The sequence below is a fragment of the Anas platyrhynchos genome, chromosome 2 (assembly GCF_047663525.1).
Source record: "Anas platyrhynchos isolate ZD024472 breed Pekin duck chromosome 2, IASCAAS_PekinDuck_T2T, whole genome shotgun sequence".
In the NCBI taxonomy this organism is placed as follows: Eukaryota; Metazoa; Chordata; class Aves; order Anseriformes; family Anatidae; genus Anas; species Anas platyrhynchos.
In genome coordinates, this window is record NC_092588.1 from 51039676 (window position 1) to 51062976 (window position 23301).

General features: G+C 38.3%; 1 protein-coding gene across 14 annotated transcripts in view; it reads right to left on the reverse strand.

Moving 5' to 3' along the window:
* Positions 1–23301, reverse strand: part of PTPRM (protein tyrosine phosphatase receptor type M) — a 472980-nt gene that overhangs the window by 276462 nt on the left and 173217 nt on the right. For all 14 annotated transcript variants that reach the window (XM_027452030.3, XM_027452024.3, XM_027452023.3 and 11 more), the window contains exons 6-7: positions 15152–15326; positions 5807–6100 (exon numbers count right to left, since the gene is read on the reverse strand). In XM_027452030.3, the coding sequence (XP_027307831.1) occupies positions 5807–6100; positions 15152–15326 (469 nt within the window). The remainder of the gene's footprint in view (positions 1–5806; positions 6101–15151; positions 15327–23301) is intronic.

Genomic DNA, 23301 nt, shown 5'->3' on the forward strand with positions numbered 1-23301 from the left:
TTTACCAGCTTATCTTCTGCAAATCCCAAAAACTGATTCACCCCCTTATACCACAGAAAATTCAATACTGGTTTTCACCCTTGTAAACAAATGGACCTTAGATGGGAATCATTTTTATATCAGGAAGGCATTAGGAGAAAGGATGATACAGTGGCTATTTTTTACTTCAGATTTCTGATTAAAAACGAAATTGTAATTTACTTTTGCCATGAAAACAATAGATGCAGTAGAAGTGTAATGTAGAACTTGTTGTGGTAAGTCAGTGCAACTTCCTCCTAAAGCTTATTACAGCATTAGGTTTGGGATAGTGACATATTTTCCATGGAAAATAAAATGGTGCAATATCCGCTACCCTTTTCCTCAGGGTTCAGGTGCCTGTGATTTCAGGTCTTGCTCTGATACAACACAGCTGTACAACCTTGGTTCATACTTAAAAGGTAAGTGCTAAGTGCTGTTGAAAAGTACTTGCAGTATGACCTCCAGTTGAATTCTCTCATGATCACAAAACTAAACAATGTTAAGACTCTGTTATACGCCAGGAAAAAAAAGAAAAATAAAAAAAAAAAAGGGAAAAAAAAACTAACCTGTTCACAGGCAGTCCCCCAAGGTATAGGAATAAGAAGGAAGAATTTAATTCCCAATGACACTAAGATCCTTCCCCTTTTCTTGAGACAAAAAGGTCAAAGATTCAAAAAAGCCAGCAAAAACTGTGAAAGGCAGTCCCCATTTCAACCTGTTTTTAGGAAGGAACTTCTCTTTCCTAGCTGATGTTCAACGGGGAAGGGCATGGAAATAAGCAGCAAGTACCACCGAGATTCAGGGCATGAACACTGTCAAAGCGAGAGACTAACTACAGAACTAATGACAAAAGAAGATGGGGATGAGATATGAGGGTGGAGGATGGGGAAGACCAGCTGTTAAAATGATTGAGTACAAAGGCTCTGATCCATTAGGGCCTGAGGACTGTCCATCTTGTAGATGGATGACAAGTGCTTCCTGCCATGGATAAGGAGAAATGTGGTGACATGGAGTACTTGCTGCTGGACCCGTGCATGCAAGACATGCTGACCTGGGTCAAGACAGTCACCAGCCTGTACAGCCTGCACATTTCAGCCTTTTTGTCTGCTTCAACCTGATGTAAAGTAATGTATAAATTCTACAGGCTCCCTGAAATAAAGGGCTGGAGGGAGATCAGAGTTTTACACTCTGGCTGTGGGTCTAGCTACAGCTTTCAACAGAGTGAACCTAAGTTTTCTATACAAATACTATATTGTCATACATTTTACTATCTGGCTATAGACCCTATATACTTTTAAGTAATTAATCCCTTTTAGCAAGTAAAAGGACAAACGGGGAACTTAGTTAACATTCCCAAGGAAAAACAGGGTCTGGTCCATGTCTGATCATTTTCAGGGCCTGGTACCAGGAGATGAGCTCTTATTTGATCAGAGGAAAGATAAGGCTTGTTCCATCAGCGAACATTTTGGCAGATGTAGATGGTTTCACTGTGCCAGTGGTATCAGTGGGCAGCGAAGACGTAGGGGAGTAATTCTGGCACCTTGAAAAACCACCCCCTAGATCCAAAGCAGTGAGGAAAAAAAAAAAAGATGAAAAATAGTAATCTTTAGAAGTGGGGATTTAAAGAGTTCCTCTGCTCTCTTCTTCCAGATGTAACAAGCCTTGGAGTAACAGACAGTTTACAACTAACCTGCAGCACTGATGCAAGAGCTCAATAGACCTGGTAGTAACAGCTTTCCTCCTGACAAGCGCAGGTGAGGGGGCAGAAGAGACAGCAAGAACAACAACTTTAATTAAAATATTCCTGTTGCTTCCTTGTACATATTGAGCATGTCTGAATTCTCTGCCTGGAAAATCGTTGGTTACATTGGCGGCAATTGTTTCTGCAAATACACGGCAATAATTGTATTGTAACACAGAGAAGTGGAAGACTAACTGTTACAAATAACTTTGGGATAGTCCAATGTTTTGTTGTGTGTTTTTTTTTTTTTTTGTTTGTTTGTTTGTTTGTTTTAAATTGTTTTCTTAAATTCCACTAGAGTTTTCTAGTTCAGTTTTCACTGGGCATTGTCTCACCTTCAATGTGCAGGGACACATACTGGATCAAGATTTTTATCATATAGTGTGTGTTGAAGACACAACTTGTTGCAAAGCACAGAAATAAGTAATTCTATCCACAGAAATGCTGATATGGAAAAGAAAACTATAAAACATGTTCTAGCCTATTAATCTTTAAACTAGCCTACTCAGTTTTTTTATGGCTGGTTCCACCAGTTTGGGGTCAGATTTGGAGAATATTTGGTTCTGGATTTTTTCAGGCACCAGAGGATTCACAGTCTTCAATAGTAAGGGCTAACAGCTAGGTGGGTGGCTGGTTGGTTTGTTTGCTAACCATTGACTTTCAGATCCACAAACTTATATCCCACATGGCAGAGCAGCTGTTGGTTCTGTGCTTAGATATAAAGTGATTTCTTTGGTTCAAATATTTGTGAAGCTATTTAGCTGCAAGCAATGGCTGGATAGAGCGTGGGTGAGCATGGTCTCTATAGCAGTGGTGGGCACTGTAAGCCTGACACCGAGCTAGCAATCTTATGCCTCAGATAATGCTGTCTGAACTGTGAGGAACTCTAATTGGGGGCTACTGTTTTGAAATTATCATTTTACAAATATACTAGAGTGAAAATGTGTATGAGAGTATCGTGAGATACACCGTGTAACAGAAATGTTCTGTCATATCTCTCCTGATTGTTTTTTTTTTCCATCCCCTCATCCCATCTCTCTCCACACACCCCCACCCTTTTTTAAAGTGCTTTTATAATAGCATCACTCCCCTAAGTTCGTAACACCATATGACACAACAGTGGGAAGAGGGAGCTTTGAACACAGCAACTGGTGATTCAAATTCCAGACAAACAAGGGAGAGGTCTTGGTTTCAGACCTTGAATATAGGGAAGAAAAAAAAACAATAACTTTTTTGTAAGTCTGATTCAAATGTGGTTTACAATTGCCAAAAATCCATTAGCCTCCTCTTTTTCAAACCTGCACTCTACTTTCTAGGTTAAATCTAAACCAGATCTGAACGCAATTCCTCAGTCTTCCTCAACATTACCCTGAAAGAGCACTTACATTTATATTACATTTCATCAGAAGGAAGGAAAGCACTTCAGAAAGTATGTAACTGCTCCACTGAGGATGATGCAGCCAAGTCTAGAGAGATGATTTTTCTTCATTTTCTTTGCATTCTAATTATAGATGCTTTTATTTACTAAAGTTACAGATAGGGCTTGTCTATTACAAGCCTGCGAAATCTCATTCTGCTAAAATGAAAACATATTTCAAATGCTTTGGAGAACTGTTAAGATTATTGAATGTCTAGCACACTGCTCTGAGTCTCAGAGTGGTTCACTAGACCCCTAGGGAACAGGCAAGCAGCATACAATTATCACAGTAATTAAAAAGGTGCAATGACTCTTCTCTTAAAGACTCCTGTTTTATTAATTCTATGGTATGCTTTGGAGACTGGCATTATTTTACTCCTACCCAGCTTAATTATACCGTCATTAGTTTATCAGCATCTCTCTTTAACCCCTCGGGCCAGTTATTAGCATGTCACTTGCTAACAGTTAACCAATAACCACTACACCTTCAAAGCAGTATCTTCTGCTATAAAAAAGCCAATTTGTAGAGACAGATTTAATATCATCATTCCATTTAAATTTTTTCAGTCAGACATCACTTTCTGCTTTTAATTTGAGAAGGTTACTGTTTAGCTTAATGAAAACACAAATAACGCTGATGTATTACAAGACTTTACCAGGTAATAAAATACTTCCAGTATGTTGTGTTTTATGAGATCAAATGCATGTTTTAATACTCAACAGTACGTACCACTGAAACGACTAGAAAGCATAGGATGTTCTTAAATACAACTAAAATTCTGGATTTCTTTCTCCGTACTGGGTCTCGCTAGGACAGAGTTAATTTCCTTCCTACTTTTCCCACCCCTCCCCAGCAGCGAGTAGGCAAGAGTTGGGGAGGGGACACAGTCAGGACAGTTGACCCAAATTGGAAAGGGGTATCTCATACCTCGTGATGCCATGGTCAGCAATAAAAGCTCAAGGAAAGGAAGAGGAAGGGGGGATGTTCATTATTAAGACATTTCCCAAGTAACCATTTAGCGTGCTGAGGCCCTGCTTTCCACCACGTAGCTAAAAATCTGCATGCTGATGTGAAATAGTGAATAAATTCAGTGCAAACAGGCTCACTTACACAGAACCTGATGTTACATTACCTCATTGGATAAGCACATAACCAAACTCTGAGAAAAACTGGTTTAATTTTAAAATGCTTGAAGTACTTCGGTACTAAATATATACATACCTTGTCTAGACAGATAATTTTACATTATTATGAAAGGCACAGTGACCTAGAAACACTCCTGAAGGGAACTCTTAATTAATTTTTATGCCCCAGTTTTGACTAAACTGTTGTTATCTTAGTCAAATAAAGAAAACCTTACAAATATTAAATAGTTCACTATTGTGTACTGCCACTTAGTATTTTTCATTAAAATACTTGTTTCCAACAACGTGAATAAGTAAAAAAAAACATATAGTTACTAGGTATATAAGCTTGCATCTTCAAAACACAACACTGTGATCCTGACAGCAAACATTTTTTTACTCTATTTGGCATCGCACCAATTCATTCAACCAAATGCCACTCAGCCATTGGTAGATGGCCAAGTGACTTTATGAAAAGTAACTTTACTGGTATATTCAATGGAAATACATCATTATTCCTGCTGAAATATATGATTTTTCCTGGTACTATTAAAAAGACAAAACCAATCAGTTCTTTTAAATATTAGGATCAATAAGCAAACACCATTTGCTTAGTCACATTTCTTCTAGGTACATTTCTGACTCTCTTCTACCAGCTCTGCAGCAGCAGAAAGAAAATACAAAATATTGGGGGGAAACACTAATGACAAAAAAATAATAATAAATCCAGGTCACAATATACTCTATTATTTTTTGAGCAGCTGAATCCCAAATTAGTATCACTGCCACTCTTCCTGAAGATTACTGTGCAATTGTTTTTTGTATAATAGGTCTTCTTTGTATCTTTTTACAGTCAGAGGTCAGCACCATTAATTATAGCATCCAAAATAGGAGCCAAGACTGCTATACAACATGACAAATCAAACTATCTCGTTTAATGAAAAGACATGCTGTCAGTCACTCAAGAAAGCAGTCCTCGGCTAAACCTTATCTGCTAATTGAGACATAACCATGACTACACTTGCTGTTACACAGGATCTTTTTCCACTTTATCTACAAGTATGATATACCTGACACTGAAAAAAAGGAAAAAAGAAACTTTATTCAAACCAAAAAAAAATTATTCACAATCTTGGAACAGTAGCCAAAAAAGAAGGGAAAATAAGAAAAAATAAAAGAGATGAACTGGTAACTGATCTGACATCCCAAACATACACTAACAAGAGCAGGCTGTAATGGAATGGAGAGTGTTCAGTGGAACACAGCGCACCTGAAAGCAAAAGTCACTCATCTATGCAGCACGCTACGCTGACCACTTTAAGGTATGAACAGGTATGATTTAAATCATACTGGCAAATGCTGAGATGTTACACTTAAAAGCATTCGGTCTTAATTCCTGAAGCTTGCTGCTTTAAGGTAGATAGTAAAGACCACTAGTAAGATAACTTACATTTTCGACCCTAGAAATCTGCTTGCAACATTTCTGATCGCTTTTGAGTACTCACCAGCACATTTTGTTCTTGTTTTTAGAGCTGGGCCAGGAGATCCCGTTCCTCCTTCACCTGGTCTTGTAAGTAACACACTGATCTCATATTCTGTGTCAGGATCCAGGTGCCCAATCTTGTAGCTTGTGGAGTCCACGGGTTGTATGTCATACCAGCTTCCACTTGAAGTTCGATACTCGACTTCCCTTTGGATAATGGGTCCGTCTCCATTGATGGAATTGGCGTTCAGCTGTATCCACAAGTACGTCGCGCCAACCGAGGACAGCTGAGGTGGAGCAATGGGAACTGGTGGCTCTGGGACACAGTAAGTTACAAAAAGAGGCAATGATTATACAGGTATTTTTCTACTTCTAAAATATTCAAACAATGGATTTCACGCCATATCAGAGTCTGCATAAAAATACAGATATGAAAAAAAAAAGTATCACTACAGATTATTTCCCCCAAAATGCAATACGCAAAGTCTTCTGTTTAAGCATTAGTGATTTTAACCTGAAGCTTACGTTCTGTGCAGGGTAACTTCAAACTGTGTGTGACGAGAGTTTTCCAATTCGCTTAATATTAAATGGCATCTTTTAACTTCCAATTCAAAACGAAAGCTGATCTCAGGTTTTCTTATTAAAATACAGTTCTTCCTGGATATAAACATATAGCCTACTCAAAATTAACATTTTTTAAGTTAAAATTGATACTTGAGTCTATTCTTAGACATAGCCAGAAAAGGGGCTTCTGCATAAAAACAAAAACTATAATTTTTCCTCACAGACTGCAATATTCAGCCTTCAGATTTCTGTACGAACCAAATAAATATAGTATTTTTCAAAGTCCTATATCCTGGTTAAACAGAAAAAGCTTCTATAAGAAAGCTGGGGGAATTCTTGAGTCTTTATTATGAGCCTGTCTCTTTCTTGTAATAGCATATTTTCACTAACATCCAGAAGTATTCTGTTGCACTAAAAGAGCATTTATGTGATCCTGAGTTTGCAGTCTAAAGACATTAAAAGTAAGATTTTAAAACTACTTTTTTATTTATTAAGCAATGGACATGTATGAGTAATTTTGAGTTGGACCGCAAAAATAATTTGCAGACATCATCTCTTTTTAAAGCTAAATAACACATTCATTTTTTTCCTACTGATTAACCGCAGAATTACTCTGCTGTTTCAAGCATCACATCTGCATAAAATTTGCCTTCCCATTGGTTAAATATATTCAAGCAGAATGAAACCATGCTGTTGTAATAAGGCAGTGTTTGATCCAATATTCTTAACATATCTATCAGCAAACACTGCCACCTTCTTAAGGCTGCACAGAATACTTAATGAAAGTAGAACATCTGTCTTCCCTAAGCTGTAGATTCAGATTTATCCTCTCCTGCTAACCATTCCCCCAAGTGTTGAGATATAGGTAGTCAAACAGAAAAGAAGCTGAATTCATATATTTCATCATTTTCCCAAGGACTTCAAAGTCAGACTTAAAGGAAAGAGAATGAGGCACGGGGGGAGAAAGGCACTCTGGAATAAGTATTAATATTTCCTGAGAAATAGCAGAATCACTATTTTAACAAACATTTGATTATCCTACATATGCTACCTTCTTTTTCCTTCACTTACAGAAGGAGCACTCGACTCACTGGGCACTAATTATACTGAAGATCACCTATGATCCTCACAGACCAGTGGTGTTTCTAATTAGCACTGTTCCTTTTTAGATAAACTTTAAACTACGCAATCTGCTAGCAATTGCTGAAACCTGAGATCACAAAATCACAAACACAGGCCTCCACACTGTGTATTTGCATCTCCGTGAAACTAACTGATGGTCATTGTGAAGAACACAATACAGTTGGCAACAATCAGATGTTTCTCCAAAGATGCCTACTTGTTGTTACTGACTGGCATAGAAGTGCATACAGGAGAGAGGAATATTGTTTGCGTTTTCAAATCAGTAGTGAAAATAGTGTTTCACGTCAGTGGAAACATACGGCAAACTGATGTCATCTCTTGGTCAGGCACATGGAGCAGTTTGATTGAAACTAGTGTTCCTGAACTGTATAAACTACGGCTTCATACAGCGTTAGTATGCCTGGAAACAGTTCTGACTTGACTCAAAATGATTTAGCATCAATTTAAATCATTAGGCTGTTTTGTGAACCAAGACATGAAATGGAACTTTTATAGAGCATCCTAAGGCATTTACTTAGCCATGCTGAAAGAACAGTTAATTACCTTCAAGTTTCAAATGCTACTAAAGGCTGCTGAAGTGCCATTCAAAATGCAAACTCAGGAGTTAGGTCACTAAGGTTAGTGGTTACACCAATTCATTCCAAGTATTACAAGTGCTCGGAATAGACAGTATTTTATTGTCTTTTTATCCCTCGGGGCATATTTTTCATTCCTTCGTGGCCAAAGTGCAAAAGGTTAATTCAAGCTGCATGATTTCAGCAAAGCCGGCGTATGCTGCAGTTTAATACTGGAAGTGCAGTTTAATAGTAAAAGTAATGTTCTTATTTGTGATCAAGGTTACGCAGAATGAACCTGTCATTATAAATAGGATGCTCATTATTAAGTTACTGGTTAAAAACACGAGCCCAGGAGTTAAGCATACACTTTAATACAACAGGTGCACTATCAAATATAATGAGCTGATTTCATGACTCAGATAAGAAAGCTCTTCTTCTTCCTTATTCAATTATTCTTCCTTTAGTCAGAATTAGTGGGTTTCTTTGTTTGTTTTGCTTTTTTACCAAGAAATTAGAATCACTTACTCAGGTAAGTACCACACTGAAGCACCACCATCTTTCACTGAAAGCAGTTTTAATGTGGACACAGACGTAGTCTCAAATAAATACCATTGCAAATTCTTTTCCCATTACTACTTTTATAAAAATGGCTCAATAGATCTGTGACTCTGTATCCAGGTACATTCAGGGAAGGAATTTCAAGTGATTGCAGAAACAAGCTTGTAGCAGTGGCACTTTAGGATGATGGTTTAGTTTAAAGAGCTCTTCCTTGCAGATCTCTTTGGAAACAGAAGTAAAAAGAGCTGTTTAGTACTGTACAACCTTTTAGATAGGCCTTTAAATGGAATGCTAACTCAAAAAATAAAAAAAGGAAGTTTATACATAAATTCACATTTAATGCTTTTTAGACAGACGGGTGACCTCCTCTTGAATTCTGTGATCAGCGGCAATGAGCGAAATCCGTCATGGGAAGAAAATACTGGCTGCCTTGCCAAGGCAGATGTCTAACTCCAATGACTGCAGGTGACAGAAGGTTTCAGGCAGATGTTCTAATGTCACCCTATGTTAACTTGACCTGTTATAGTAAACATGTGAAAGAGACAAAGCCTCATGATAAGGAGCAGCCCTTCTCTTATGCAGAAGATAAATACAAACGTAGCCATACACACACAAACTTTTCATTCTTAGGCACTTTCACATTAATTGCAAACATCATTAGAACAGCAACTCCTTTATTTACTTTGCTTTGTGCTTTAAAGTGTAGAGATTTCCCAAACATTTCCTGTAAGATCCTAACAAGTTCATGTTTGCAGTTCTTTTAAAATTTTAATAGGGAAGGGAAAGATATGCACATAGAGATGCCAGTGGAGATAATGTAAATCTTTGAGATTTGACTGACTTAAAAACAAGTAAAAAAAAACATTTCTTGTCTGTGGCACAAAACAGCTCACTTGAAAAAATGAAAAATTCTCCTCTAATAGTAGCAATAACATTTATTATTATTATTTTATTGAAGAAAAAGGGAGAGGAGAACCATGCTGAGAGTAGAACATTTGGAGGGAAAAGGGAAGAAATATTTATCCTGCAAGCTAATTTTAATTAAACAGTGACTGTTAAAGACTGTCATGATAATCTCACGTAGTGCTGTTCAGCACATCACGAATACATGAAATGGTAAAAATATGGTATCAATCATCTCTGATGCTACGTCCACATTAATAACTTCTTACCTAATTATTACAATTATTAAACTAATCATTATTATTTTGCTCTTGAAATCAAACAGCTTTGTATATGCTACTATATATATATACATACACAACTACATATCTTATACATATACATATATAAATCTTTGTGCATATGTACATATGGATGGACAGATGTTTCTGTTCTGCCCTCGCTTTTCTTTCTCTCTTCCTAGATTTTAGCACTCACGTAGCCCCAATTTTCGTCTAACTCCCCTCTAACTTTGAAACGCCTCCCAGTTTGCCATGCCTTTCAGTCCCAATACCAAAAACCCCATCCAAGTACTCAGCTTCTTGCTCCACTCACTCTCCACATCATGCATCTCACACCATTATAGCTTCACAGTACAACAGCTCAGAGAGGTGGAGGGCTGCATACTTAAAAGCATGGGACGGCTAAGCTCCCAGTTTTGGATTCATGTGCCTGGCTCCAGCCCAACGCAGGGGAGCTCAGATCAGTACTGACATTTAAACTGAAATCTCAATTTCTCAGTTAAACTCAGAGAAGTCTCCATTGTGCACATCAGATGGGTGTTTGTTTGTTTTTCTGCAGCCTGTAAATTGACTATACTTGCAAGCAGATTTCTTGACACATCCATTACCCTCCTAAAAATCCCAAGTTCAAAGCCCTGCTTCAAAGCCTGGTGGTGTCTTCAGCACTGTCCCACAGAACATCTGCTAAGATGGCTGAACCATCTCAGCTGCTTTGACTGGAGGTTCCCTCTAAACTTTCAGGCTGAGACACATGCCCATACTGGAAAATATCAGCCTCAAGTCAGTTTATCAAAATTGTAAGCATCCGAAAGCAGAACTTTGTGACAGGCAACTGTAAAAGTAAGTTGTAATAGCAGCACTGTTTGTAAAAAGGCACAGGCAGATTGATGGATCCAGCATGAAGGATGAATTGGCAGAGACAAAGAAAGTAGATAAAAACATCCATGTGTATTTACTGTAGGAGAACAACTGATACCTCAGAAAAGCACTTTGTAATATTTTCTTCCCGTGTCTTCATCTCAAAATAGTTTTGCCCTCCAGAATATATTCTTTGTTCTGGAGGTCCAGAAGAGCTTTAGTTCTGTTCCTGGTCTTAAATCTTCCATTTGAAAAGATGCAGACATTTAAGCTGCCAACGTTACAGATGGCTACCTCTCTGTGCCCTTGCTTAAAAACCTAACAAAACTCCATTTAACCAAATTGACACCTTGGTTTACCTTGTTTGAACTCAATAAGCAGTCTGAACTCTGTAATAATCTGGTGTCTGCTCAGACAGGCTCATTCTGTTCTCCTGAATCTAATCTGTGTTGGATCTGCCCACTACCAGAGAAATTCAACCGAGGGACTGTATGTAGAAGTCTAATTTACTTCACCAAATACATTTAATCAATTCCACCCTACTATTTCCCTTTTGCGCAATGTTTGATTACCTTCATGTCACCTATTACAAACAAACCGCTGTTTTGTCTTTTGTTTGGTTGTTTTGTGGGTTTTGTTGTTCTTTTTTTACATTAAGTGGGTGATCTGACAAGGCCACTTTCATGTCTCCCATTAGATAAAGTGACATTTCAATCCAATTCTCTGACAAACTTAGATGAGGATACTGTGCAGTTTGAACACACGCACAATGACAAGGCACTTGTCTTTTCAGCCTTTCCTATCAGAACAAACACTCGGGTAAAATTGAAAACCTCCCCTTCAGGATTTATTTAAATAGAGCAATCAATACTTCATTTCACCATCCTCTAAAAGGCATGTAAGATAACAAAAACACATTTTTTAAAAAAAGTCCTTTTTTCCTTCATGTTTAGGGCCAGGCTAATTGTTCATTGACAGGCTTTTTGCTCATTAACTAGACAATATTCATGTTTACAGTTCTTTAATAAGATAACATGGGATTAACTGCCAGCTTTTTAATTGCGTTTTTTCACCCCCACAGAGATTAAACCTTGTTAGAATCATATCTGTTCAGGTAAAAACAACCAAAAAGGAACATTTGGCCATTTCTTACGTATGTCTCATCTTCAAAAATCAAGATTTAGTTCCTATCCCTTTGTGATTTCAGGTTCGGTTTGCAATGCCTGATGCTAATGGTCTTTCTGCTGATTTAGAAAGTTCTTGTATCCAGTCTTCAGTTTGCACATCATGCCACAGCAGCACTGCAAACCTTAAAGAGGTTTACATAAGAAATAAAATGGGAATTACTTACAGGAAACTTCTATTTAGTGAGTCTGTGCTTGAAGTATGAAGTAGCATGAATGTTGTACAAAGTTGTAACTCACTCTACTGGGAAGATGTCTTCAAGTTAAGATCTTAAGGTCAAAGATATTTTGGAAAGAAAAAAAAGTCCTAACTCCAACATGGGATTTACTTACTTGCAATTTGATTTACAAGTTCAGTAACTAGAATGAAACAAAGGACAATAAAGTGTGGCAGACTGACTCTTCAACTCTTGTCTTCCTAGCAATGTAGTTCCAGTGAAATTCCACTTAAGTCAGCTTAGTTACACCAGTGTAAATGAGAAGAGAATTAGATTCATTGTTTCCAACAAAGAGAGGGGAGTAATTACACCGCTCTTTCTACGCATACTATCATTAAGCCATCAGTACTTCCCGAGCAGACTAAGCATTGCGTGCAATGGGGGTATACATACATGGCTCACGATTTACTGGTGGTAATGGATGAAAAACAGATATAGTTGATAGATAAATCGATTAATCCATTACATTTGAATTCTGCTGACTAGCATTGCAGAACAGCTGCTGAAAAAATAGGAAATACTGATGGTGTATAATTAAGAAATTGTAAGAAAGCATATTTACTAATTATCCCCTAATGCTGCTATTTCAGTACAGTCACCTAAGGTTTTACAGCATAATGTTTAAAATGGGTCTTTCTAGGTCAGAAGGAATGACCTGCAGGTGGTCTCATAAAAGCTCCAATACAGGCAACAGGGATTACCATAATTACTTTGCTACTGTACAAGTAGTTAATGGGATTACACCCTAAGGCTATCCAATTGTTCACAGTGCCCAGTGCAAATTTTCTGAAAGAATCTGGATAAGCACAAATGCTTTAATGATATGCTTCATAATTTCATCCACTACACCACAAAAGGAGCGCTAATAAATTAGAACACCCTAAATCAAACAAATTGACAGAACCTAACTGCTTTGGCTTTCTGTACCTCCTGTCATTGATGCAGTCAATCTTCCACCTGCCTCACTCAGACAGCTCCCTTCTTCCCCTGGTTTCCATTGCTGTAAGGTCTGAAAGATGCTTTATCGTTCCTGTTGGGGTTGTACTTCACCCTTTCTTTCTCTCTTTCCTAAGTTATGATCACTTTCATATTTGGCCACCCCTTTTCTTTCTTTTTCATGTTATCTTTCATTGAACTAAAACAAAACAAACGAAAACCCTGATTTTTTCCTCTATGCCTTATAATTACATATTCAGCCCATCTTCTCTATTTGTTTCTCTCTTCATCTGTCCATTTAAATAGCTCATCTGAGTTTTTGTACTAAAATTTGTTTTGTCATATTATCTCCATGCACTGCTTATTTGCAATCTCCTCCTCCTTGTCTTGTCCTGATGCTTCTAAAGCACATCAACTGAAAACGTGTTCTTGTTTTTGGAAAATGGTTCCTTGGTCTTTAAGGGTCTCTTGCATCTCCCGCTGGTGACCAATTATTGCCCAGTCTAACACATACCCCAAGCTTCTTCCACTCCAATTAACTTAAAAAAAAAAAAAAAAAAATCCTAAACCCATGCACATCTCATAAACACTGTTCTAACCATGTCACCTTTCCATTATTCCCCTCTCAATTATTATTTAATTCAAAATTAGCAAAAACATTAGGCTGTAGCAAATGTTCCTGTATCTCTTCTCAACCTGAGTTCTATTGTCCTCCTCACTTTGCCTCATTCCCCGCCCCCCTTCCCCCCAAAAAAAATTGTTTAGCTTCTTTAACTTTTTGGTTTCATTATTCATTTATGCAACTGTGCCTGCTGTCCTTCAAACTCCTCCTTTACTGGTACTTTCTTGTATGCGTACTTTCTGTGCTGCTTTCAGAAACAAGACCTATACTACATTTTCAGATAGAACAGTGATCCCACACCTTGCTTATTGATTATGTGAGTTACCTGAAAAAATCCTAATAAATTTGGAAAGAGGAGCACATCTTTAAGAAGTCCTGAAAGATCCTACATCGGTTTATAAGTATGCAAAATTATTAAACAGTAAGGAGAAAGAAAAGAGTGATTCCAAGGTCAAGTAATAATAAAGCCCCTTATCTACTGTATGCAAACAGAGTCATGCAAGCTCTTATAACTAAACATACTGCAGTATAAGTCATAAGAAATGTTAATTTGTATCTTAAGCCAAAAGATAAAACCTAGAGCAAAATTTGGAAAGCAGAATGGCAAAAATACTACATAAAAATTAATTTATTACTTATGTTATTCCTTAACCTGTATGTTTCTTAAATACTGTATCTCAATGGAAAGAAAAAAGTCCTAACTAACAAAAGGACAGTGTTTCTAAAATCAGACAATTCATAACAGACACAACTGTGTCCCTACTAATTCCCAAAGAAAAAATCCACACCTGCAGTGGATTTAGTTCTAGGGCACTTGCTCTCTCCTTGCTGACTTGGATCAAATTGTTTTGGGGAAGAGAAAAAGAGCCTTGAGTCCTTCATCTCAATTTTTGTTTCTTAGGCACAGAACTGACCGGAAAGTGAAGATGTGTAACACAACAATGTGGCATCACAACTTCTTTCACTGCTAGAAAATGTTTTTCTTTGAAAGAACAAGAATAAAATTATGTTGCTCCAAAATGCATTTTAAATACGATTAATGTTAAGAAAATATTTTACCATAGTTTTCTATAAAGATGGACATTTTTATATGCATTCAATTCAAAGGTGTTCCCTGCGATTTTTAAAAATATCCCTTCAGATGTTGAAATGTGTGTGTTATCTCTTACTGTAAAGTTTTGAAATTTTGAAGTAAATACATTTTTAGAATGCAATCTCCACCATGGAGGTAAATAGCTAATATTATATTTATATCCTCCAAAAAGATAAATACACTCTTCAATATAGAAATACCTTCCAAACAGTGCATCTGGGGGAAATATCTAAATAAACAATCAACAAGTAACTAGTTAATTAGCCCTGGCTTCTTCTGTCATTCCCTTGCTACAGCTGGATAGACTTTCACAATTTACATAAACAGAGTCTATTTATTAAACATCTCATCAACTTCAACAAATGATGGGTGACATCTTTAGTGAACTAGCGATTGCAGGTCCTTATTTCATACACTTAGAATGCAAATACTGTTTTTTCTCTGAAATACCTTTGACTATCAGTTCCGCGTAGTTTGATACACCGACCCCTCCTTCTGTCCGAATCATGCAGCGATAGTTGCCAGCATCCCGCTTCGTTGCATTTACCACGTTGAAAAGAGCTACAAATCGGCGAACATTGAACACTTTTATGTTCTTCAAAGGCGCATCCCTTACGTAAATACCCTGCGCAAAGAAACAAAAATAAAGAACACTGTTAGTCATGTTTTCAAGTATACTTAAAAACAAATCCAGTTCTCCTAAGGTCCCCAAGAGGGGAGGCCAGGTAAAGGCACAAGTCTGTAGCATTACTTTTACAGATGTTTACGCTGTGTGAGACTCTACTGCCTTCCCATGTGAGTTAAAACATTCATCATCAGTGGGCAGCCACTCAGCTGGAACAGCTGCTTTCAACTCTTTATAGATTAACTAATAGAAAGATTGAAGAGCAATGTAGCATTTACTTGCTTGGCTTACTTTACACAAATATTTAAAGGTTGTTTTGTTTTAAAAAAAAAAAAGCATGAAACCCAGCATACGCCATTTCTGTCTCCTCTTCCCCTCCACATCCACTATTCAGCATGTGCATCTTGCACACCTTGCATGGAAATTTAAGTGTATGGTTCTCATACAGCAGCACCTACACATGGGATTATCAGCAACTCAGGTGGCAGAGGCCAGGCACAGATTTACCAAGCGAATGACCGGCAAGGTTGAAGTTTTCTCCATTTCCCATTTCAACACAGTACCAGGAACTGGGACATTTCTACCCTGGTGCAAAGTCTTGCCCTCAGCTCAACATACTGCATGTATAGCATAAGAAAGTGAACGACATAAAGATCCAGGGAACACAAGGCTCCCAAGTCCCATGCCACCAGCTTGCTCCCTCATGTGATCCAGTGTGTGTCTGGAGTAAGAAAAGGGGAGGAGAGCAGACAGAAAGGTACAGAGATGACACCTTGCCATGTCCTCTGACGCAAAGATGAGGGCTGAGAGACTTGGCTTTCAGATCACCACCAGATCCTCACCATAACTCATGCTCCATCTGCCCATGAAACAGGTCATGTCTATAACAAATGGCTGAAGAACCTCCAGAAAATCTAATGACCCAATTACCACATCTGATTGGAATTTTTTTTTTTACAAGATCTACTTGCAACATTCATTCAAACAAGAAAGGTGCACTTTCCACACAAACTTGTGCATTTCAACAAACTGAAGACTGCAGACTACCAAAGCATGAGGAGAAACTGTGAAGAACCCCAACAAGCACCTCTCAGAAGATGTTTGCAAGGGTCCTGTGCTATCTAGCTTCCATAAACCATCAACACAGCTGGTGATGTCTGTTGTTGTGGTTTGTTTTTTTTGGTTGTTTTGGTTTCTCCTCCCCCTGAAATTTATAGGTTATTAAGCAGAATTTAAGATCTATACAGGAAATGTTGACTTCAATTTGTTGTGGCCTTCACTTGTCACCATACTGAAAGTAACCTTAAAGTACCAGTTCTAACCAGAGAGCTACAAATAACAGCCGCATCAAGTTAAACTTGTCCATAATCACAAAAACAAGTCAAAGTTAATCATGCTATTAATGCCAAAGAAGCAGCATAAGTAACAGTAAATACTGATTTTCACTGTCTTAATAACACAGTATGGTAGTGCTATTTCCTCTTAAAAATAAACGTGGGTGATGCATAGCTTATTTAAAAGAGGAAAAAGCTTGCAGGATGCCCAAAGAATGCACTATCATGCCTTAAAAATTACTGTCTGAAATTATTACTTGAGAATTACTCCAGATAATTGCCAGCTCCTCAGAATTCCCAGAACTTTGAGCTGCAGCTCCACTGACTTCTCAAACTGACTGAAAACAAGACTTGCAAAGAAGACTTCCCAACTACTATTGCAAAACTACTATTTTTACTGGTCTCGCTACTGCATTATCATTCCAGCAAGGATGAAAGGAGATAGCAGGAAGCAAGCAGAGCAGGTTAATTGTGATTTGGGAGAATGAACATTATTTAAAGGCAACTTTTTTTTTCCCTAAAAAGAATGACCAATTAGTCCTAACTACAATTGCTGCTGAGCAGTCACAGTTTGCATACCTTTAAAGTGCGCTTCTGCAGTTTTCAGGCTTTAAGGACGCTGTGCACAGCCAAGTCCTGTGCTTACGTTACATTCACCCACGCCAGCTCCTTCCTTTTTTCTAGTTACAACATCAGGAAGCTCTACGTGGGCTATTTCATCTTGCCAAGAAATCGTTAGGTTTTTCTCCAAGGAACAACATACCACCACACCCTGGCTAATTCGAGCACCGTAACCAGCTCAGTGTGTTCCAAGCGTGCACAAGAAGCTCTCTGCTCTCCAGCTGTGCTGTATGCCTGCCCTTCACTGGAGGGCTTGAGGCACCGGCACAGGCTGCCCAGAGAAGCTGTGGATACCCCATCCCTGGAGGTGTTCAAGGCCAGGCTGGATGGGGCTTTGGGCAGCCTGGTCTGGTGGGAGGTGTCCCTGCCCATGGCAGGGAGGTTGGAACCAGGTGGCCTTTAAGGTCCCTTCCAACCCAAACTGTCCTACGGTTCTCATGAGTTACAACACAACTGAAGAACCATGCCAATATTCTAGGAGTTCTTTCTTGCTGTCCTTCTATCGATCTGACAAAGCTACAGGATGCTGTTAAAGGGAGGAAGGGGAGGCAAAAGAAAAGGACTAGGCAACACCATGAGGCAGTATAGTTTCTGCCTTAACCTGCAAAAGCCAAGCACGTGAAGAGAGAAGACCAAGGGAAAGTGCAATGCATTCACACTCCCTTCTGGCCTGCTGCTCTGAAACAGGAAAACTTAGTTTGATCAAATAATCAACTATATGGCTATGCAACACACGCTACCTGTTCACACGTCAGTAATTTTGACTGAAGAAGAGAGAAGCCTTATCACGTTTCATAGAAACACATCCTTTTGCTCAAATAACAAGTGCCATGAGCCTCAAAGAGAACTCAACTTAGCTCTACAGAGGATTCAGGGTTTCTTCACCCCCCACTGAAATCCAGATGTGAAACAAATCATTGTTGGTGCCTTCAAAAATCACGAAGGAGCTCCAGAATAAAAAGCCTTTATTACTATTATTATAGCACACCTGTAAAGTATAGGTGAGATATTATTATTAACACAGATTATCTTGACTGACTTCTCTTAAACATTACAAACTCACAGAGGCAAAGTGCAGTGTCTCTAATTATACCTTAGAACTCAAACAGTCCTGAAGAAATCACTAGCATGACATTTCCTAGTGAAACTCAAAGGGAATTTTTTTTTTCTCTAGTCTCATTGGAAAAAAAAATATTTTCAACGAAAATGTTCTGTTTGGATTAGGCAGAGACTAAGAAACATCATTCATCTACTTTTCACAAGGAAATGTACTGCTCAAGAGAGCAAGGCTTCCCTCTCTTCAGGGATGACAGCAAACAAGTAGAAGATCCACCTAATTGATTTAAGCCCGAGCATAGAAGAATGATAATAAAAGTGATGAAGAAGAATTCAATTCACAGTCACTGGAGGAGAGCTTAAAAAAATAAAAATAAGGGAGGGTTAAAATACAGAACAAGGCGAAGAACCCATCCAAACCAACAAAGCCCACCTCAACACATCAATTGCCAAATGGCTAAAGATGATGTTCAGTCTGAAAAATGCTATTTACCTTTTCATATATGAGTACAGAGAGGTTTTTGTTTTTAACTGTACCCACATGGCCAGCTTCTCTCTTTTGTTTGGGATTCACATTTCTTCTCTCTTTCACTCACTGCATGCTGTCTTTAGGAAGCTGCAGAGGTATGGCAGTGGTCACTTAAATGGGACCACTTGGTGGAATTTACAGGAGTATCACAGAACAGCTCAGGTTGGAAGGGACATAAAAGACCACCTTGTTCCAACCTCCCTGCCATGGGCAGGGATACCACTCACTAGACCAGGTTGCTCAAAGCCCCATCCAACACCTCCAGGGATGAGGCATCCACAGCTTCTCTGGGCAACCTGTGCCAGTGCCTCACCACCATCTGAATGAAAAATCTCTTCCTAACCTCTTATCTAAATCTCCCTTCTTTTAGTTTAAAATCCTTCCCCCTTGTCCCGTCACTATATGACTGAACAAGTTCTCCATCTTTTTTATAAGCCCTCTTAAAGTGTATTGAAAGGCCTCAATGAGGTCTCCCTGGTCTCTCAGCCTTTCTTTATAGGAGAGGTGCTCCAGCCCTCTGAGCATCATGGCCCTCCTCTGGACCCGCTCTAACAGCCCCACATCCTTCTTGTGCTGGGGGCCCCAGTCCTGGACACAGCACTCCAGGTGGGGCCTCACAAGGGCAGAGCAGAAGGGCACAATCACCTCCCTCCCCTGCTGGCCACCCCTCTGTGGATGTAGCCCAGGACACAGTTGGCCTTCTGGGCTGCAAGCACACACTGCTGGCTCTTGTTGAGCTTTTTGTCCACCAAAATCCTCAAATCCTTCTCTGCCTGGCTGCCCACAGTGAGTTCTTCTCCCAGTCTGTGCTCGTGTCTGGGATTGCCCCAGCCCAGGTGCAGCACCTTGCTCTTGGCCTCGTTGAATCTCATTAGGTTCACATGGGCCCAATTCTCCAGCCTGTCCAGGTCCCTGTGGATGGCAGCCCTTCCTTCTCTTGCATGAACTGCACCACTCAGCTTGGTGTCATTGCAAACTTACTGAGGGTGCGCTCGATCCGACTGTGTCATGGATAAAGAGGTTAAACGGCACCAGTCCCAGGACAGACCCCTGATGGACACCACTTGTCACCAGCCTCTGCTAGGACATGTTACCATCGACCACCACTCTCTGGGTGCAGCCTGCAGCCAATTCCTTATCCACTGAATGCTCCACCCTTCAAATCTATCTCTCTCCATTTTGAAAGTACATCAGTGCTTGTGTGCATGAGTACATCAACAAGATTTCCCTTTCCACAATTTATGGGTCCATTTAAGCGTACATGTATTCTATGATAAACAACAAGCTCTCCATGGCAGAACTGTGAGTAGCTATTTTGCTTAGAAGAGCTAGAAATAACATATTTATATCGAATGAGCATTCCTTTATTGAATCTATCAGCAGATCCCTCTACAACTTTTTTACAAAGTATTATTTTTAGCAGCATCAACACAAGTAAGATTCTTAAAGCTCACTAACGCGAAATTCTGAAGTCCCATAAATAAAAGAGATCGCTTACAACCTATTGCTTTACTAATTACAGTAATTAAAAACTTTATCTCAGCTCTTTTAAGATAGATGCTGAAATTTACCAATAGGTCTTGCAAACTAACAGTCTTTACGTGGAAGTCTTCACAAATACACCATGTCTTATTGAAAATTAAACAAAAAGTGACAGGTCTGTAATTTTCTAATCCTGCTGCAGAAAATGGTATAAAATTCACGATTTACAACGAAACATCATGGCATTATATATAAAAACCCCATTAAAAAAAGGTTGTCAGAGCATCTTTACAGGATCCTCCCAGTTTGTTATTGTTGTTTTTAAATCTAGTTCAGCAAGATAAATACATTTCTTGTTACCTCGCTTGGTAGCTCTGCTTTGCCATGTGAAAGATTGAGGCTTTACTACAGATTAAGCCTGCTAGCTCTCTCTGCCACTGGGACTTGGAGAACTGTGTGAACAGGACACTTCATTCTTTGGAAAGAGGAATCTGCCTTAATCGTTTAATGCTAGACCTGCCTGCAGTACAAAGGCTACGTCCCCAAGGCGTGGAGCTATGCAGCTTTCTTAGTGCCGAAGAATTTTGACCACAAAAAGATTGCAAGGTGCTGAGATACAGAAGTGAAAACAACATATTCTGCTGGCTGCTGAGAAACCCCCATGTTTTCAAATGCTCAGAGAACACTTACCGGGGAAAAAAAAAAAAAAAGAAAAAAAAAAAAAACACAACATATTCAGGATATTCAGGAATGCTATTTAAGCAAAATAATGAATATATTTAACTGGTAAGTCACGGGCAAGAATACATTTTCTATAAAGCAACATGTTATTTAATATATATGGGTATAAAAAATATATATCTTAATTTAACACCTCAGGATATACACAGCTTGAAAATCCATACCCCTAGTACCACCATATTAAACGTACACAGCTTAAAGCAGAGACAGCTTAAAGCACCTTAAATATTCACATTATTTTTTCCACCTTAGCCCAGCTAGAATGAAAAGAAATAGGTTGATGGTTATTTAAATTAGACTCACAGTCCCTTTTAGGCAATGAACTAACTCTAAGTCTCCTAAATGAACAGCAATTTAGAAGCAACAAGATATATATTAAACCTTTCAGAAATAGTTTTAACAGAAATGCAGCAGTAATTCAAAGGGGCTGAAGTTCTGGGATGTTATATCCTGCACTACCTCTGAATTACTCATTCTCTAGGCATGTTTCAGCAATTTTGCCAGAAGAGACTTAAAAGGAAACACCGGTCAGGCACCCCCTATCCATACAGGTAGATTAAGCAGCTTTTCATACATTTATTAAAAGAAAGGGTTTGCATTATCTCACTTTCAGTGATGCACATTTATAAAATCCTGATTAGAGTCGCACCGGTGGGATCTCAAATAACATCAGCAGTGCCAGAAGTAATTTTGTTTAAAATATGTATGAAATCTAAATCAAATAGCAATTAATACCTCAACAAAATTGCTTCATAGAGTTGATATTTTTCGTTCTAATAATTTAGATAGCTGGCTCTACCTCTGAATTTCCAGAATTGCTTTCATAACCAAGACAACTGCTTGTCACTGTAGATTAGAACCACCACAGATCCTGTGATTATCCTGCATTTATTCCATCTGTGTAAGTTAACAAGTGTACTTCATTCAAGTAATGAGGCCATGCTGGAAAAAAAAGATTATTATTGTCCTGTTTGGAATTACTCTACTATGAGCTAGAATTGCACTCTGCATGTAACTAATGGGCATTCAGGCAAAATGTTATTATTTTACTGTTCAGGAAAGATTTCCTGTTTCAATATTTTAATGTTTGCTAAATGATCTTCTTCTTCAAATGATATAGCTCTCCATAAATCTCAATTTCTTATGTCTAAATCTGAAAGCTTGTTGGAGCTGCCAGGTAATATTGTAAAATACATAAGTTGCAGATCAAGTAGTCACAGTATCAAATATTAAGCAATGACATCTATTTGAAGATACAATTAAACATGCAGAAAGTAAAAAAAAGACATTATTGCATTTTCTAGAGCCACTAAACTGAGTGTAATTTAACAAAAGCAGTTACTCAGTACTTACATACTGAAATTGTTTTGTATCTTTGTGACAGGAGCAAAACTACATAGAGATTTTCAAAGAAAAAAGACACAAAATCTTTTTTTTTTTTTTATATGAAGTCCCAGATTGAGAAGTGTTAACCTTCTCTAACAGTTTTTCAGTGCTCACAAATATGTAAAAATCCCAAACTTTCTTTAATAGCACACAACAGAATACAAAACCACTTGTATGGAATTATGTTCTCAGAAACATCTGGAGAAAACAGAGCACCAGGAAATCTCTCTCTAAAGGAAAGGTTTATATTTCATAGAGAAATTATGGCAATAATCCATGTATCTGCTAAGCATTTTGCTGAACCCACAGACCTATTTATAATGTCATTTAATCTCACTCCATACCTTAATTCTTTGAAACACAGAACACTAAGCACTTCTCATCATAGTTTTATTTGTATTAAATTTTCCAAGAGTTACGATGAGCACCTTGCTGAAGAATTAAGAGGATATGTAAATGATTTTAAATATTCTGGCTTTGAGTTCTGCAGATGCCAGGCATATGGAAGGTGCAGAGCGATTAGGAGAAAATGATAAAGAAAAGATCATTAGAATAGTTTTCATTCAAATGTACAATGGAAAGTGATGCGGGCATTTGTTTGCCTTTTCTATCCAACCGCATAACAGGACAGGTGAAAAAAGTTGTGCTCGTGCCCATTGCCAGGTACATGAAAAAAAGTCCAATGTGCAAGTTCTGGGGACGACCTGTGGTCTTAATCTTAAAAACTTAAAGTTTTAAATGAGCAGACTAGCAGACAAAACCAAATAATGAGTCCTACAGAGTAGTAGCCAAGAAATAAACACACACACAAACATCATGATGAGAA